Below are 14,857 nucleotides of genomic sequence, written 5' to 3' on the forward strand. Positions count from 1 at the left end.
TTTCCATTCAATCTTGCGTTGCGTACTTTGCTTGATAATTTATCTTGTCGAAAGTAAGTTGTTTTATTCTATTGGCACTTAAAAACAAGAATTCAAAATCTTTCAAAACCCAAAATAGCAAGATATTTAATGGTGTCTTCCCGTTCTGCCTAAAGGTCCTCCACCACTTTGTAGAAAATACTTTAAATGATCTTATCACTAGACAGAACGGGGATTCCCATTCTACCTAATCTTTCGGGACGAGGAATTCTGTCCAGGGATGGATTTCTTCCAGATAATTTTTCTTTAGTAATTGTAACATATTCTGTAAGAAGAATACCTATTTTTTTAGTTTTATCATACGTTTTAGATGTTATTCTACTTGTTCTGCTCGGAAAAATGACTAGATACAGTTCTGTTATTAACAGTGTTTGTTGTTCACATTTATTTCAGTAAAAATGAATGTGATTAAAAAAAAAAAGCTACCTGCAGAGAAAATGAAAATTGATTGACTCAATTGCAAGAAAGCCGTTTGACATTGTAGCTGAAACGAAGATAAAACAAACTTACCTTTTCGCAACAAAATTTTATTCAGTTTTCCAGTAGTTCACCGCAACATGCTAAGGCTCGCAGTCAAGTGCGGCTTTAGGATTTAATTTTGGGTAGGCCCGCTCCCTCGTGTATGCATACATATGCACATGTGATTGATTAATGACAATAGGAAATTACTTTCTTGCAACTGAGTCAATCAATTTTCCATTTGCCTTGCCCGCAGGTATTTTTAAAAAGTCACATTCATCTTTACTAAAGTAAATGTGAATAATACTGCTGACCAAAGAACTGTATTCTCGTCATTTTTCCGAGAAGAACAAGAAGAATAAGATCTAAACTTTATGATGAAACTTGAAGAAATAGTTATTCTTCTTACAGCCTCTGTTAGAATTACCAAACAGATTATTACGAAAGCAGGACAAAATTTAAGAGGACAAACCCCAAGGAAAATTCAGACAAAACGGACTAAATTCAAGCAACAGAATCATAGGCGCATATTAATAAAATAATGATTTTTTTCTTCAACTAATATGCATCTAAAATGTTATCTGAAATTCTTTACTTTACTTAAATAACATTTTTTTAAAAAATGCTGAAAACCCAATAAAAGACATAAGACTGTTATAGTAAGTATATATTTTCAACTTTTGATCTTTGCTAAAAAAAAAAAAAAAAAAAAAAAAAACAGTATTTCAGAATTAAAATAAATATTTATACATTACTCAAAATAAAGGACTGCTCAAAATAAATATTTCGTCGACATCGAAATTTGTCCCGTAAATACATGGATTTTGAAGACGATTCATTAAGAGTAATTGTTGTGCTTCAGATTTTGTCCTGATGTGATCACGGATGGTTTGCAGGGATAACACAAGAGTTGCGTCGAAGTAAAGTGTTTTCAAGTGTGAGCAGTATAAGCAGAGAGCATTGGTAAGGTCCTTTTCCCGAATGATGGCTTACACGTTCCACTGGGTCCGGGAGGTATCTCAATGTGCAAGTGTATCTTACAAGTAGACGAGAGGAACTCCCGTATTACATGAACGAACATGCCAGCGGAACCTTTCTTTCCCAAATGACATGTCTTTAAAAATAGCCAAGATGAATCATTAGTTCTAGTATTGTACGGTGTACCTCTACCGTAATTGGAGGAAGTTCCATATTGCTTTAAGTTCCGTATTAGAGGAAGTCCCGTATTGCTTTAAGTCCCGTATTAGAGGAAGCCCCGTATCGCAAAAGGGTAGGAGAAGTTGATCTAATGTCTGCGGAATAACTGAAGGGCAACTGGGGGAAATGTACTATCCCATGAATCTGATCTCAGTGAAAGGGAGGAATCTCTGCGATACTAAGGGAAGTCCCAAAATTGTGACCTGGTTACAGACTATGGTAGACCTTGGCTCACTAGCAAGGCTACCTAGACGAGTGACACTAATACCGTGCAGTATGTATATCCCACTTCTAGTAATACGGTGTCGCAAGCTCACAAGGTCGTAGGACAAACTTTAAAGGTGCATTAATGCATAAGGACTTGAAGTGTCTAACGATCAATAAAATAAGGGGCGGGTGGTATACGGTAACAGTCTATCAAAATACGCCGACATGCCGCAGCTCATCGTCAGCAGCGGGTGAAATAGGAGGTGGTAGACCACTTCATCTCTCTAATATACTTACGGGTTATATGTTGTGAATATTCACACTCTCTGGATGGCAGTCTAATCCCAGTAGGCGGGATACCAATGTGTCCTTCAACTATGTTCGCTACAGGGTGGATTCTACTATCTCCCGCTTGGTTTCGAAGTTACTAGATTAGCATATGGTCTTCCAAATTACAGGGTATATTTCTCTGGATATAATGCTAGAATATTTGTTACATATATGCACGACTGTTTTCAAAATTATAGCGTTTAAAACATCACCGTACATGTTCATTCTTTCGGAAATTTAAGGTGGGTATATGCTGGACTACAAAATATTAGACGAATATACACCATATACTCCTATATATGCTCCATGACATTTCTGGTTATAAGCTAATTACATAAATTAAACATTCATTGTCATACACGAATCAGTGAGTTCTTTGCTGTTCTTCATTCCTCCAAATATTTCTTTACACAAAAAGATTGTAAAGTTATATTGTCATTATAGAAACCTGCATTCAAGCTCGTTCTCCGTTCAAGGATTACAGATATGAAGATTTGAGCATGTGAGCGAATAGATACTACTGAAACACTTGCATAGAAAGACAACTTAAAAACGCTGTAACTTACGGTGCATCTACCTAGGACAGACTATGCATGTGTCCCGTTGTTTCCCTTAACTATCTGGCGGTTTTTTAATTAAAAAAACCCAGAGATACGATGGAGGAAGCCCGAATCTCGATGCTCCGTTGGAAATTCAAATGTTGCTCAAGTTCAGGTTTACTTCGCTGTCTAGCCTTAGGCCTCAATTATGTAAGTAGAAATGCATGTTTCAATACGAGTGTTAATACCTATTAAGATAGATGTAAATGAAATTTACCTCAGGTAATCCATCCTTCATCAGTTGCCAATTACAGTCCAATTCATCGTCTGCTTGAAGGAAGTATCTGCTGTCTGTCCACAGCGCTGCACTCTCTAGAGTCACCACAGCGGTTCCAGCACTTCCACTGAATCCACTTATGTATTGTCTTCGTTTGTCGTGCTCTGGTATATACTCGCTCTACGGAAAACAAATTGCGATAAATGGAAATGCATAATTTAATATTTTACTATGTATGCAAGATACTGAATGGCTATTAGTATGGGGGTCACTAGCGGCTTTTGAAGGGAGTCATATCAGTAAAAATTACGGTTCTATCACTATAAGCTAAGAAAAGAGAATTTACAAGAAAAACTTACACTGAACTGCCGAAAGTCATGGGATGAGGGTACGAAACTAGTTTGCGTCGCGAGATCATCATGAGCGACAGGTCAAATGTAGTGAAGCAGTTTCAATGCTGTCAGGTCGACGTTTGTATGAGCAGTGAAACATTGTGTACCGTGGTGATGGAAATCCTACGAAATAATTATCGTTGTAGACTGCGGAATGATATTTAGTGCTAGACGAATTGGACATTCGACTCCGGATGTCGCCTAGGCATTGGACTTCTCTTGCACCACAGTGTCAATGGTGGATAGTGAGTATTGTATTCGATGTATTACGACCTATCAAGGACGACGCAGTAGGAACCCACGTATGCTGAATGAAAACCGGTGATCTCTGGCAGACTAATCCGACCAAATAAACAAGTAACAGTGTGTGTGACCTACAGCATGAGTCAATGCAGAACGAACCAACAACGTGTTTGAGCGGTAAGTCAAGCGCAATTTAGTCTCCATGAGGTATCATCACCAGTTTTGCTACTAGCTACTGACTATTGGCAGCGACGACTCACGTTGGCTCGGGAATACGTGGATTGAGCATTGGATGACTGGCAAAGTGTAGTGTCGTTAGATGAGTCACGTTTCCAGTTGGCACACGCTGGTGGTAGAGTCAGGGTGTGTTACAAAACTCATGAAGCCCTGGACCTAAGGTGTCAACAAAGCAGCTTCCAAGCTGGTGGTGCTTCAATAATGGTTTGAGACGTGTTTACATGGTATAATGTGGGTTCGAAGGTCCGCTCGAACCGTCATTGCCAATCATCGCTTTGTTCAGTTATTTCACTACCATCTCCGGCTCTTTATGGACTTCGTGTAACCTTGCAACAATGGTGTTTTCCAATATGCTAATCCGCTTTAATACCGAGGTGCAATGGGGCAGGACTAGTTTGAGGAATATTCTGGTTATTTCCAACGCATTATTTGGCAACGTCGGTATCTGGAAGAACAACGGAACCATGACAGTGATAAAGTAATTCTTTCTCATGGACGATGGGCGTGAACACAGAGGGAAAGTGTTCAATAAGAAACGTTAGGTTACACTAATACACGAGGTATACATATGGTGTGTCTTCCTTTATGGTACATGTATGTTAGGGATTTAAGATTCTTCAAAGCGACAATATATGCAGAAAATTACTTCAATACCATATGTTCATAGCACATGATGTGATCCGCATGAATTCCATTAAGACAGTAATATTACTGAATCTGAGTAAATCATACTACACTAGTTTAGATAATATGATTCCCAGATACAGGGTAAAAACGCCGAATACTAAAAATATTTAACCTCAGTTACGTGTACTTTGCCGACACTTAATAATAATTAAAAAAGTAGATTCAGAGAAGAGTGCCATTGCCATGAGCTACGTGTGCTTTGCAATCCGTGGAATTTTGAGATGTGGGAGTAGTAGGCCCCCCGTTATGGCGAACTGAGTCAGCAAAAATTTTAGTGACGTCATAGGTCAAAGGTCAATGACCTTGGCCCGGGGTCAATGACCTAGGGGTACCTAGGACCACCCCCTCTAAATTTTGGCAGGGATACCTTGGCCCACCCCCTAAATTTTGGCAGGGGTACCTAGGACCACCCCCCTTAAATTTTGGAAATTTCCAAATCAAAATTTGGTATGGTAGCCTAGGACCATAGTATGTACCTCTATCAGTATTGGGTGTCTATGTCGTTCCCTTTCATGGGTAAAAATTGCCAAAAATTCAAATTTCGGGGGTTTTTGACCTAATTTATCCCCTTGGATGAGGTGTTATTACCCTATATGGTTAGATGGACGTATACAGGGGTCCATTACCTTTCATAAGACATGGGTATATTAATGCACCCCTTGAAAAATTTGGGAGGGGTACCTTGGCCCACCACTTAAATTTTGGAAATTGACCAATTTAAACATTGGGTATTATAGTACAGGACCCTAATATCTATTATGATAAATTTGGATGGTCCACCTCATTTCCTTTTAGGGGTAAAAAATTGCCAAAATATAAACGTAAGCAATACGTAGTACCACGTGTTTGGTTTTTGGCTCAATTTATCCCCTTTGATGAGGTGTTATTACCTTATATGGTTATATGGTCATGTATAGGGGTCCATTCCCTTTCATAAGATATGGGTATATTGGTGCACCCCTTGAAAAATTTAGGAGGGGTACTTTGGCCCACCCCTTAAATTTTGGAAATTGACCAATTTAAACATTTGGTATTATAGTACTGCACCCTAACATGTATTATGATAAATTTGGGTGGTCCACCTCGTTCTCTTCTAGGGGTACAAATTTGCCAAAATATAAACGTAAGCAATACGTTGTACCACGTGTTTGGTATTTTGGCCCAATTTATTTCCTTGGATGAAGTCCTATTGCCTTATATGGTTATGTATAGGGGTCTATTCCCTATCATAAGACATAGGTACATTTGTGCACCCCCGGGAGGGGTACCTTGGCCCACCCCTTTAATTTTGGAAATTGCTCAATTTAAACATTTTTGGTATTATAGTATAGGACCCTAACATGTATTATGATAAATTTGGGTGGTCCACCTCGTTTCCTTCTAGGGGTACAAAATTGCCAAAATATAAACGTAAGCAATACGTTATACCATGTGTTTGGTTTTTGGTCGATTTTATCCCTTTGATGAGGTGTTATTATCCTATTTAGTTATATGGTCATGTATAGGGGTCCATTACCTTTCATAAGATATGGGTATATTTGTGCACTCCTTTAAAAATTTGGGAGGGGTACTTTGGCCCACCCCTTAAATTTTGGAAATTGCCCAATTTAAACATTGGGTATTATAGTACAAGACCCTAATATGTATTATGATAAATTTGGGTGGTCCACCTCGTTCCCTTTTAGGGGTACAAAATTGACACAATATAAACGTAAGCATTACGTTGTACCACGTGTTTGGTTTTTGACCTAATTTATTCCTTTGGATGAGGTCCTATTACCTTATATGGTAATGTATAGGTGTTCATTCCCTATCATAAGACATAGGTACATTGATGCACCCCGGGAGGGGATTCGGTATCATAGTACATGACTCAACATGTATCATGATAAATTTGGGTGGTCCACATCGTTCTCTTTTAGGGGTACAAAATTGCTAAAATATAAACATAAGCAATATGTTGTACCATGTGTTTGGTTTTTGGCCCAATTTCTCCCCTTTGATGAGGTTTTATTACCTTATATGGTTATATGGTCATGTATATAGGTTCATTTCCTATCATAAGATATGGGTACATTGATGCATCCTTTAAAAATTTGGGAGGGGTATCTTGGCTCATCCACTCGGTTTAGAAATTGTTTAATATAAGCATTTGGTATCATAGTACAGGTCTCCAATATGTACCACTATAAATTTGGATGGTCCACATCGTTCCCTTTTCATAGGTAAAGAACTACCAAAAATCAAATTTCGGAGGCTATTGACCCCTATTTAGCATGTTATATGGATATGTACAGAGGTTTATTACCTTTATATGTTTATGTTTCCTTTTAAATTTGGGAATTATCAAATAACAAAATTCGGTAAACGTTTTCTAGGACCCATTGTAGATGTTGATGTTCCTCTTATGGCCAAATATTCAAAATTTAAATGTTATTGACCGGCTTTATTATTGAATAAGTACAGGATTTATTACTTTTTTCATAAGACACAGGTGTATTTGTGTACCAATCTTAAATTTTGGAAGGGGTACATTTCTTATTGTCATATCAATAATTGGTAATTGTTCTTAAAATTGGATAGTATCTCATTCATTGGGTAAATCATTATGATCACGTGATCGGTTATTGACCTATGATGGGATTAGGAGTCCAGGACATTGGTACATTGAAACTTTGTAGGACAATTTGATAATGCGTCATTGGTTTTGATTATTCCCGCCAAATATAAACGTAAGCAAGACGTTGTACCACGTGATTGTCCTTGATGAGGTAGTGTACAGGGATTCATTTCCTTTGTTGTGGTACTTCTTAAGTTTGAGTACACACACACTTCTAGAAAACAGTTGGTTCTACTCAGGTAAACAATTGACGGACATTATTGACCTTATTGAACATATAATGATATGATTAACTCTAAGACTTAGGTATATCAAGAGAAGTATTCTTTAAATTTGGGAATGGTGATAAACATAATTTTAACATAAGGTGCGAAATTTGAAACAATACATTGAACTTTAGTCACAGCTCATAGTCTAAGATCATTGGTGGTGATTGATTTGACCTTGAGCTTTAGAAATCTGATAGCTAACCTTATTGAATCTTATGACTCATAGACGAAAGGCAATACATGCTACAACAGTTTAAAATTTAATCATAAGGTGATGTAATCTGACACTAGCAAAGTTATTGTTAATGCAATTTGATTGGATGATCACTATCTTTCCTGCAATCTGATTGGTTGATCACTATCTTTCGTGCAATCTGATAGGTTGATGATTTTCAAATCTTTGCTGTATTCAGTTTTAAGTTTTGTTTAATATTTAAAAATCTTGGTTTCGTTCAACATTTTGCACTCACTGATAAATATGATCAAAACCGTTTATTTGTTAATCGAATAGTTAAAAACCGGATAAAGTTTGACGGTTAACCGTGAAACGTAAAATTTTTAGTTTGAAATTTTTTTGTTTGAAACTTTGTTTGAAAATTCTTGCTTTCAAATTTTTGCTTGAATTTTTTTTCAAAATTTTGTTTGAAATTTTTTTGACTTTTGTTTCAAAATTTGTTTAAAAATTTTTCGTTTGAAATTTTTTCGTTTCAAAATTTTGTTTAAAATTTTTGTTTGAAATTTTTCGTTTCCAAATTTTTTGTTTGAAATTTTTTGTTTCAAAATTTTGTTTGAAATTTTTTTCGCTTCAAAATTTTGTTTGAATTTTTTTCGTTTGAAATTTTTTGTTTGAAATTTTTTCGTTTCAAAATTTTGTTTCGACATTGGCCTCTGGCAACATTGTGGTGCAACAGTACACGTCAGAACATGATAATGCAACGTCATCAGTTTTTCATCATATATAAGTATCGTTCGAGTTAGTATTCATGATAACATCATCATGGCTACTTGTCTGCAGTTTCTAAACACGCGTGATGTGATGAAAGCATTTACCAAGATTACTGATTTACAACAGAATGTACCTTATAGAATCTTAGCTAGCCAAATGATCCCTACAAAGTTTGGATTAAGAATCGTAGTGAAGCTTGAAAATGATAAGAATATAATTTTACCAGCAAGATATTTACCCATGGAAGCATCAAAACAAGAAGAACTGCTGCGTTTCTTAAATACTGGATCTATATCTTTATGTTACAAAGGATTCTTGGGTCAAAGTCATCAACTTGAATTTAGTACACAGCCAGATTCGTCAGCAATTGTGATGAAATCATGAATTCAAACGTCAGCACATTTCTTTCCAATGACGTCAGCCGTAGTTGTATGAATTTGGTTGGTCGGCATGACGTCAGCAACTGTGATGAAATCATGAATTCAAACGTCAGCACATTCCTTTCCAATGACGTCAGCAATAACTATAAACCAGCAAATACAGTGTCATCCCACGAAATCATTTGAGCAAGTGCTTTTCAGGAGGAAAGATGTGTACTTCTAACGATAAAAAGTTCATCTTCGCAAGCTATTATCCAATAAATATATTTCAAACAAAACATGTGATGATTGGTATCAGTGCTAGAACATTTGAACCTGTGATTCGATTGGGCAAAGCAGAACAATTTGGTGTACAACTGACCTGTGAAGAATGGCAAATATTATGTTCACGAATCGACCAAATGAACGATTATTTTCATGATGAGCTAAATGTGACCATAGTCAAATCATTAGGCTCAAATCATGAAGTGGTGCTGCGTACAGTCCTCGAAGAGAAGATGGTGCTGTTACGTAAAAAGAGTACATTCCATGTCCCTCGCAACATGGTGTATCTAACACAAACGGAATGGAACAAATTTATCAGCGTATTTCAGTGTGTGAAACATGCAGTGGAAGTGTGCAACAAAACAAGTATATTCCTGAAAAAGTACTATTTTGAAAAATGTGTTATGCATATTGTACAACATGTATCTAGATATTGTGATGGTTGTCAACATCGTTCGTGGGTGCATACCTGTATTGATAAACAGTTTATTTGTGATCAAATGGACATTGAGTTTCCACCAATTGATATTGCATTAGACCTTAAAAGACTTCAATTGGAATTAAAATTATATGCTAAAGACAAACTAGTGCAAGAAGTTCAAAACACATTGTATCGACAATATCCAGAACCACTATCTGGTATGGATGTATGTGGAGTGTAATAAAATGATCCATTTCAATGAATTGTGTTTTTTCATTTCAAGTACAACCCCAGGTTCTGACGTGTACTATTGCACCACAATGTTGTCAAAGGTTTTTGTTCTAAACAGTTCCAGTTCTTTACTAATAAGTGCACAAACTTTTAAAAATGTCAAACCAAACTTTGAAACAAAAATTTAGAACAAAAATCTTTGAAACAAAATTTTGAAACGAAAAAAATTCAAACAAAAAATTTCAAACGAAAAAAATTCAAACAAAATTTTGAAGCGAAAAAAATTTCAAACAAAATTTTGAAACAAAAAATTTCAAACAAAAAATTTGGAAACGAAAAATTTCAAACAAAAAATTTTAAACAAAATTTTCGAACAAAAATTTTCAAAAAAAATTTCAAACGAAAAAATTTTCAAACAAAAATTTCAAACGAAAAAATCTCAAACAAAATTTTGAAAATTTTCAAACAAAAAATTTTAAACAAAAAATTTGGAAACGAAAAAATGTCAAACCAAAGTTTCAAACAAAAAAAAATTCAAAACTTTTTAAATGTTAAAACAAAACTGAATGCAGAAAAAGATTTAAAACTCATCAACCTATCAGATTGCACGAAAAGATAGTGATCAACCAATCAGATTGCAGGAAAGATAGTGATCATCCAATCAAATTGCATTAACAATAACTTTGCTAGTGTCAGATTACATCACCTTATGATTAAATTTTAAACTGTTGTAGCATGTATTGCCTTTCGTCTATGAGTCATAAGATTCAATAAGGTTAGCTATCAGATTTCTAAAGCTCAAGGTCAAATCAATCACCACCAATGATCTTAGACTATGAGCTGTGACTAAAGTTCAATGTATTGTTTCAAATTTCGCACCTTATGTTAAAATTATGTTTATCACCATTCCCAAATTTAAAGAATACTTCTCTTGATATACCTAAGTCTTAGAGTTAATCATATCATTATATGTTCAATAAGGTCAATAATGTCCGTCAATTGTTTACCTGAGTAGAACCAACTGTTTTCTAGAAGTGTGTGTGTACTCAAACTTAAGAAGTACCACAACAAAGGAAATGAATCCCTGTACACTACCTCATCAAGGACAATCACGTGGTACAACGTCTTGCTTACGTTTATATTTGGCGGGAATAATCAAAACCAATGACGCATTATCAAATTATCCTACAAAGTTTCAATGTACCAATGTCCTGGACTCCTAATCCCATCATAGGTCAATAACCGATCACGTGATCATAATGATTTACCCAATGAATGAGATACTATCCAATTTTAAGAACAATTACCAATTATTGATATGACAATAAGAAATGTACCCCTTCCAAAATTTAAGATTGGTACACAAATACACCTGTGTCTTATGAAAAAAGTAATAAATCCTGTACTTATTCAATAATAAAGCCGGTCAATAACATTTAAATTTTGAATATTTGGCCATAAGAGGAACATCAACATCTACAATGGGTCCTAGAAAACGTTTACCGAATTTTGTTATTTGATAATTCCCAAATTTAAAAGGAAACATAAACATATAAAGGTAATAAACCTCTGTACATATCCATATAACATGCTAAATAGGGGTCAATAGCCTCCGAAATTTGATTTTTGGTAGTTCTTTACCTATGAAAAGGGAACGATGTGGACCATCCAAATTTATAGTGGTACATATTGGAGACCTGTACTATGATACCAAATGCTTATATTAAACAATTTCTAAAACCGAGTGGATGAGCCAAGATACCCCTCCCAAATTTTTAAAGGATGCATCAATGTACCCATATCTTATGATAGGAAATGAACCTATATACATGACCATATAACCATATAAGGTAATAAAACCTCATCAAAGGGGAGAAATTGGGCCAAAAACCAAACACATGGTACAACATATTGCTTATGTTTATATTTTAGCAATTTTGTACCCCTAAAAGAGAACGATGTGGACCACCCAAATTTATCATGATACATGTTGAGTCATGTACTATGATACCGAATCCCCTCCCGGGGTGCATCAATGTACCTATGTCTTATGATAGGGAATGAACACCTATACATTACCATATAAGGTAATAGGACCTCATCCAAAGGAATAAATTAGGTCAAAAACCAAACACGTGGTACAACGTAATGCTTACGTTTATATTGTGTCAATTTTGTACCCCTAAAAGGGAACGAGGTGGACCACCCAAATTTATCATAATACATATTAGGGTCTTGTACTATAATACCCAATGTTTAAATTGGGCAATTTCCAAAATTTAAGGGGTGGGCCAAAGTACCCCTCCCAAATTTTTAAAGGAGTGCACAAATATACCCATATCTTATGAAAGGTAATGGACCCCTATACATGACCATATAACTAAATAGGATAATAACACCTCATCAAAGGGATAAAATCGACCAAAAACCAAACACATGGTATAACGTATTGCTTACGTTTATATTTTGGCAATTTTGTACCCCTAGAAGGAAACGAGGTGGACCACCCAAATTTATCATAATACATGTTAGGGTCCTATACTATAATACCAAAAATGTTTAAATTGAGCAATTTCCAAAATTAAAGGGGTGGGCCAAGGTACCCCTCCCGGGGGTGCACAAATGTACCTATGTCTTATGATAGGGAATAGACCCCTATACATAACCATATAAGGCAATAGGACTTCATCCAAGGAAATAAATTGGGCCAAAATACCAAACACGTGGTACAACGTATTGCTTACGTTTATATTTTGGCAAATTTGTACCCCTAGAAGAGAACGAGGTGGACCACCCAAATTTATCATAATACATGTTAGGGTGCAGTACTATAATACCAAATGTTTAAATTGGTCAATTTCCAAAATTTAAGGGGTGGGCCAAAGTACCCCTCCTAAATTTTTCAAGGGGTGCACCAATATACCCATATCTTATGAAAGGGAATGGACCCCTATACATGACCATATAACCATATAAGGTAATAACACCTCATCAAAGGGGATAAATTGAGCCAAAAACCAAACACGTGGTACTACGTATTGCTTACGTTTATATTTTGGCAAATTTGTACCCCTAGAAGAGAACGAGGTGGACCACCCAAATTTATCATAATACATGTTAGGGTGCAGTACTATAATACCAAATGTTTAAATTGATCAATTTCCAAAATTTAAGTGGTGGGCCAAGGTACCCCTCCCAAATTTTTCAAGGGGTGCATTAATATACCCATGTCTTATGAAAGGTAATGGACCCCTGTATACGTCCATCTAACCATATAGGGTAATAACACCTCATCCAAGGGGATAAATTAGGTCAAAAACCCCCGAAATTTGAATTTTTGGCAATTTTTTACCCATGAAAGGGAACGACATAGACACCCAATACTGATAAAGGTACATACTATGGTCCTAGGCTACCATACCAAATTTTTAGATTTGGAAATTTCCAAAATTTAAGGGGGGTGGTCCTAGGTACCCCTGCCAAAATTTAGGGGGTGGGCCAAGGTACCCCTGCCAAAATTTAGAGGGGGTGGTCCTAGGTACCCCTAGGTCATTGACCCCGGGCCAAGGTCATTGACCTTTGACCTATGACGTCACTAAAATTTTTGCTGACTCACTTCGCCATAACGGGGGGCCTACTACTGTGGGTAATATCTAAAGTATATGCTGAAAATCCGGAAGAGGATCATCGCAGTAACACTAGCTCTATATCCTCAGATAATGAAGGTAATTCATGGAAGTATTTAAGAAATGGAGAATATGTTGCATTAAGGATGTTCGCTACTTTCACTAAACATTTAAAAAATACACAGAGAAAAAAGTATATGGCGTACATAAAAACGTAGGTTACATGCGTAAAACCTGTAGTTTTGGGGGTTAAGGTATGACTACAAGTAGCATCCTGTAGAAAACATATAACTGAAAACGGACTTTATAATTCTTACCGTATAAGTGTTCCATCTATAGACCTAATATTTTCCGTATGAAACAAAGAGATGTATACAGGCAGTCAGGATCTCACATACAAATGAACGTATATAACAGAAACCTGACGTATATATGGAAGACTGTTAGATGTTAGACAGTGGTTTGATATAACATCTAAGTGGAAAAATTCAGTACATATGTAGCATATGGATAACATAAGCTCCGTACAGGGTTCTGTATTAAACATATGGATTCCGTATATTTGTACTATATATCGCTATCCGGATAACGGATTTTTCTGAGTGTAGTACATTAGTTAAAGACAATAAAAACATTAAAAACTTAGAACTTCAGCAAGATACTATCTACAAGATGCTCTGCTGCTACATAGACTAAGGCCGGACGCACAATTACCAGAGAATAGGACAGTCAAGCTAATGCAATCAATATGCAGTATGAGGCTTTTTGCATTGCTAACAATACTGAATTTTTGGTTCGAATGTCTTATCCTCTGCTCAATGTGGGGTCGGCCTAATAGCTGTTTTCTAGGTCTTTAGTATTGTGTAGAAATGTGAGTGTCCGACACTTACGACACCATCACCTGTTTACTGAAATTTCTTTCTATTAAGGAACTATGTGAACATAGTGGGTGACATCCAGAAGTCCTAAAAATATAGGCACTAGACCTAAATTTTAGGACTTCTGCAGTTTAGGACTTGTGCCGCGGTATGATTTTTAGGACTTGTACCGTTTAGGACTTCTGCCGTTTAGGACTTGTGCTGCGATATGATTTTTAGGACTTCTGGCGTTTAGGACTACTGCCTATTAGGACTTGTGCCGTTTAGGTCTTGTGCCTTTTTCATTCACTTGCTTTAGTTCTGAAATTCACCACCACCACACGAAATTGCGACGATGCAGCAACTAGTTGGCAATAATGTACGTAGCTAACGTAGCTAATTCCAACAGTAACAGCTATATTTGTACTACTAAGATTATTATTAGCATTATCTGTTCTGCACTTATACACGAATTACATAATAAAACCTATTTCATTCTAATAATTAATTACATAATTAGTTAAGAAATTCGTTTCTTTCGAATGGAGATACGAGAATCCCAAGACAAATTCCTAAAACAAAAATAAATAAATAAATAAAAAATAAAAAATAAAAAAATGTTTAAAAAGCATATTT

General features: G+C 35.9%; 2 protein-coding genes across 15 annotated transcripts in view; one reads left to right on the plus strand and one right to left on the minus strand.

Annotated features, from left to right (window-relative positions):
• LOC145684106 (uncharacterized) overlaps nt 1-14,857 on the plus strand; it is a 510,020-nt gene that overhangs the window by 369,511 nt on the left and 125,652 nt on the right. The gene's annotated exons all lie outside the window — the stretch shown is intronic.
• Nucleotides 1-14,857, minus strand: part of LOC145684103 (xaa-Pro aminopeptidase ApepP-like) — a 75,479-nt gene that overhangs the window by 48,493 nt on the left and 12,129 nt on the right. Inside the window, exon 3 of the mRNA XM_081755994.1 lies at nt 3,049-3,228. Coding sequence (XP_081612120.1) covers nt 3,049-3,228 — 180 coding nt within the window. The remainder of the gene's footprint in view (nt 1-3,048; nt 3,229-14,857) is intronic.

This window comes from Thermobia domestica, chromosome 4 (assembly GCF_964235325.1).
Source record: "Thermobia domestica chromosome 4, izTheDome1.hap1.1, whole genome shotgun sequence".
Taxonomy (NCBI): domain Eukaryota; kingdom Metazoa; phylum Arthropoda; class Insecta; order Zygentoma; family Lepismatidae; genus Thermobia; species Thermobia domestica.